Raw genomic sequence first — 5,202 nt, forward strand, 5'->3', positions numbered from 1 at the left:
GGGATAAAACATAGTTGGCTTACACTCGCCACGTCAATCAAGTACATAAAATAGCATTCACTACAAGGATTCGGGTCTATTGCAACAAAATTCTTCGTCGCAATACATGTCGATTTGTGGCGATAAATACCTATTGCCACGAAACAACATTCGTTGGCAGCCGTTGCGAGTGGACGCATGGTAATAGGTTATTGCCACAAAAAAGCATCTGTGGCAATAAATTGTGCTATTGCAACAGCCATGTGGGAAGTCGCCACATGTTTTCCCGTGGCAACACTCATCTGATGCCACAATTTGCTTTGTGGAGATAGCTTTAGTGCGACATGTAATGAATCATGGCGACTGATAGCTCATGGCAATAGACATTTGTGGCAACAACCTATGCCAACGACTCTCATTTCATGGTGCATATTGTTATGTGGCAATAGCCAATTGTGGCAATAAACTATGGCAACAATCCTTGTTTTTGTGGCATTAGGCATATTGCCACGAACCGCTACACTTGTGGCATTAAGTTATGGCAACAAATATTCCAGTCGTCGTGACAGAGAATTGCAACATACTAGTTTTGGTGGTGATAAATATGTATCACAACAGGTGAAATGTTTGTAGCGAGAAACTATTGCGACAATTTAAATTTTCGTGGTGCTAACATGTGGCAACCAAAAGTGGGTTGTGGCAATAGCCTATTGCGACCTAAAAAAATACAAGCATTCAATTACAATATTCAAAACCATACGTAAAATGTGTAGATTCATAAAATTCATAATTATCATAGCAAATATAATTTAGCAATCCTAATTAAGTGATAAATTGTCCGCAATCTAGAATCCAGTCGAGCTAGTTTTTGGATCCTGCAACAAAGAAATAAAAAATATATAGTTCTAGTTAATGACTCCAACATAACATACGTCATACAATTATTTCAGCCCCATTGTTAAAAAGAACTATCGCCGGACTGGAGTGATACTGTGTTAGCAAGCATGTAACTAGGGGATCAAAACAGTTTTACAAGTGTAAATGTCTAAAGCATAAACACAAGTACATGTACTAAAATCTTCCACTATTGATATAAGTTGTGGCTCAATCTATAGTTTCAGTTAAGTTCAGGTCCCTAGCTAGCACATACTCATTTTATAAGTTGTCACTCGATGCAGCAACAATGCATGGTGAAAGAGAAGAAGCAGCTAGCTAATTATGAAGGCCAATGACATGCTCACTTGAAAATGGACCATGAGTTTTAGTTTCTTTGTTTTCAACATCTTAGATGTGATTTGTCCTAAAAACGGAAAGAACAATTATAGGTGCGGCAACCACTGTCAATTGCTTTGGATTCAATGCAAAAAAAGTCTGGGAAAACATAGAACCACACCTCATGATGAAAAGTAAACATATTGCATGTCAAAAGACAAAGTTGTACTAGAGGAGCGTGAATTAATTTGGATCAGAGGGAGCACATTGAATGTTACCTTGAACTTATCCGCAGAACCAGCTTCTGCATAAGCCTCGACAGCCTTGGAGGCAAGTTCTTGTAGACCAAGGACTGGGCAACGAGAGTCGTCCGCACCTGCATGGTAATCGATAAATGAAGCTCCAGCAGCATGAAAAATGCTCAATTAACATTAATCTTTAAAAGAAGGGTTAAAAATAGTTCTGGCTCAACCATAAAATCATAAAAAAAATGAAGACTGGAAGCCCAGCCCTGACAAGTGCTCCTTGAACTCATAGAAGAGAAGTGTGAGACTTTTGAATATATTGGGTCATGCAAACTATTGGACGAACCAGAAGCACTCAATAAGAAATATGATTGGTTTTACCATTTAGGAGGAGGAGTGGACGTGGTGCAATCAGAGGAACTGAGTAGGGAGCATCAAACTGTGAAGCCGTAGCAGGTGCTATCTTGTCCCAAACCTGGTAAAAATATGTCAATACACGATCGTGAAACAGTTACAATGGAACAATCAGAAATAAATGTCAAATAAATCAGATAGTCACCTTTTTCACAACCTCTGCATCTATTTCACTCTTCCCTGAATCAATTCTTGCTTCTACAGGAAAGACAAAACGACACAAATACTTACATGTAAATGTTCTGAACTGATACAATATATTTCAGCTGTGATCTATATTTTTCAATGGTGTGTGCCCAATCTTAAAAAGGATGCATGGCATCTAACCTTCAAATAAATGCTTAATGCTATCAACTCTAGCTTGCCACATGTCATTATCTATTGCCCATTGAAATCCCTGTAGCCACCACAAAGAGCATTGCTTTACTTACATGGGACAAATCACAAAACTATGTGCACCCATATCGATAAATTACTGTTGTGTGTACCTGAACACCAATTATTGGAACAACAACACTGTATCGTGTATCCACAAAAGAAGCAAACCATGCATGCATGTGTTCCTGTATTCAGCTCAAAATGAACAGGATAAATTTTCTAAAAGTGAAGTCTGTATTAATTCAGTATCATGATGCAATCATGATCTATAATACCTCCGAGTGATTCACCAATAATCCCTATCCTAGAGGGATCGACATCATCCCTTGCACTAAGATAATCTCCAAGCTTTATCAAGTCCCACACCTGCACATGTTCCTCACTGAGTATCGCAAAAAAACAGGCCCAGCATGTTTTGAAGTATCGCAAAATATGATTGGTCATACAGTAGAAGACAATCATAAGGAGAGAACCAGACCAAAAGAATAAATCCAGAATTCAACTGAAGTGTCAACCCAGATAGTGTAGTTATGGTACCAGTACAGCTGGACTAACACCAACAACAATGGTAATCCAGAGCTAATACTTAATCAGAAATAATTCCAATGCAATCCCTTGTTAACATGCCCAAGCTGCCTCCGCAAGGCCACTCTGTAACTCTTCAAGATATCACCACCACTATGTGCTAGCTTTGCTCCCTTTTGGAGGATTCAAGAACAGATTCACATACATCTCTCATCATTTATGTGCTAGCTATGCGCGGCCTATTACCACAACTAGAGAATTTTTGGTAATATTGCGTTTTATTGCAACAAAACGTAGCCGTGGCAATAAATTTTGTTGCAATAGACCAGAATCCTTGTAGTGATTACATCATCCAAACACTCATGGCCCGGCTATGGCGCCAAAATAAAAGATAACCCAACATGCGACATGGTCCCGATCACCCCCAACTGGGCACCACTACTAATCATCTGGGAAAGACATGTAGTAACGTTGAGAGTCCTCGTCGAACTCCCACTTGAGCTCGAGCGTGTCACCTGGAGTGGAATCATCAGGCCCTGCATCTGGTGTAATAGCAATCTGTGAGCCACAGGGACTCAGCAATCTCGCACCCTCGCGATCAAGACTATTTAAGCTTAATAGGTAAGGCAAGGTAAATAAGGTGGAGCTGCAGCAAGCGACTAGCATATATGGTGGCTATCCTGTTCGCAAAAGAGAGCGAGAAGAGGAGGCAAAGCACGAGCGAGAAACTAGAGGACAACCTGCGCAAGCATTACTCCAACACCGTGTTCACTTCCCGGACTCCGCCGAGAAGAGGCCATCACGGTAACTCACACAGTTGATTCATTTTAATTAAATTAAGGTTCAAGTTATCTACAACCGGACATTAACAAATTCCCATCTGCGCATAACCGCGGGCACGGCTTTTGAAAGTTCAAATCCCTGTAGGGGAGTCCCAACTTAGCCCATGACAAGCTCTCACGGTCAACGAAGGAATAGACCTCCTCCCTAGACATTCCGATCAGACTCGGAACCTTGGTTTTTCAAGACGCTTCGACAGGTTAAAACAAATCCAGCAACACCTCCCGAATGTGCCGACAAATCCTGATAGGAGCTGCACATATCTCTTTCTCAGGGCACACTCAGATTGTCTTAGGTACGGGTAGGCTAGCCCAGAGTTGCCCCTGGTGGCCACCGGCGGCTGACAGGTGGACCAGCACTCAGAGGAGCACTGGCCCGGGGGGGGGGGGGTTTAAAATAAGATGACCCTCGGGCTCTGGAAACCCAAGGGAAAAAGAGGCTAGGTGGCAAATGGTAAAACCAAGGTTGGGCATTGCTGGGAAAGCTTTAATCAAGGCGAACTATCAAGGGGTTCCCATTATAACCCAACCGCGTAAGGAACGCAAAATCCGGGAACATAACACCGATATGACGGAAACTAGGGCGGCAAGAGTGGAACAAAACACTAGGCGAGAGGCCGAGCCTTCCACCCTTTACCAAGTATATAGATGCATTAAGATAACATGGCAATATAATGATATCCCAACAAGTAAATAATGTTCCAACAAGGAACGGCCTCCAATCTTCACCTGCAACTAGCAACGCTATAAGAGGGGCGGAGCAAAGCGGTAACATAGCCAATCAACGGTTTGCTAGGACATGGTGGGTTAGAGGTTTGACATGGCAATTTGGGAGGCTTGAAAGCAAATGGTAGGCATCATAGCATTGGCATAGCAAAAGAGCGAGCATCTAGCAAAGCAAAGATAGTAGTGATTTCGAGGGTATGATCATCTTGCCTGCAAAGTTGTCTGAGTTGACTGGATCCTCGAAAGCAAACTCAACGGGCTCCTCGTTAGCGAACTCGTCCCCCGGCTCTACCCAATAAGATAAACAAGCAACAAGGACACAATCAACCACGTGCAAGGATCAAACAATATGATGCAAAGATGATATGCTATGCGGGATGCATATGCATGATTTGACAAGGAATGCATGAACCTGGCCTCAACTTGGGAATCCAAGTGTGCCACTGGAAAGATGAGATGAAAACGCTTAAAAACGATATAAAGAATGCCGGAATCAGAGTTACGGTTTGGAAATGGCAAGCAATTCAAATATGACCACGTTCTGCGATTTACAGCAAGTAGCCATCTAAATGCAAGGAGATGAACATGCTACAACGTTCAAACATGGCATCAAAATACATGGAAGAGATGCATTCAAGATTCTTAACAAAAGTCTAGCACTCAGCTACGGCCAATTAATCCATTAACAGGTTCAAACAAGCATGGCAAAAATGCATATGGGAAACAGATTTCAGACTTAGTGACCTTGAACCAAAAGGGATCAGAAAATACAATTGCAAGCATGTGAACATGGCAAAAACATAATCAGCTCTCAGACTTGGTGAAAACTGGAGCATGCTGAAAACAGATATCAAGTAGGCATGTTTACGAGCTCGATGCACTCA

The 5,202-nt window shown here is 41.9% G+C and overlaps 1 protein-coding gene across 1 annotated transcript; it reads right to left on the bottom strand.

Moving 5' to 3' along the window:
* Positions 1 to 1,469: 1,469 nt before the first annotated feature.
* On the bottom strand, positions 1,470 to 2,594 carry LOC125527294 (putative hydrolase YtaP; the record flags this gene model as incomplete). Its single annotated transcript, XM_048691825.1, has 6 exons — positions 1,470 to 1,567; positions 1,818 to 1,911; positions 1,996 to 2,048; positions 2,178 to 2,247; positions 2,339 to 2,407; positions 2,502 to 2,594. Coding segments are annotated over 6 exons (477 nt in total), but the record flags the coding sequence as incomplete, so codon positions are not given.
* Positions 2,595 to 5,202: the final 2,608 nt, after the last annotated feature.

Source organism: Triticum urartu, unplaced genomic scaffold (assembly GCF_003073215.2).
Source record: "Triticum urartu cultivar G1812 unplaced genomic scaffold, Tu2.1 TuUngrouped_contig_3517, whole genome shotgun sequence".
NCBI lineage: Eukaryota > Viridiplantae > Streptophyta > Magnoliopsida > Poales > Poaceae > Triticum > Triticum urartu.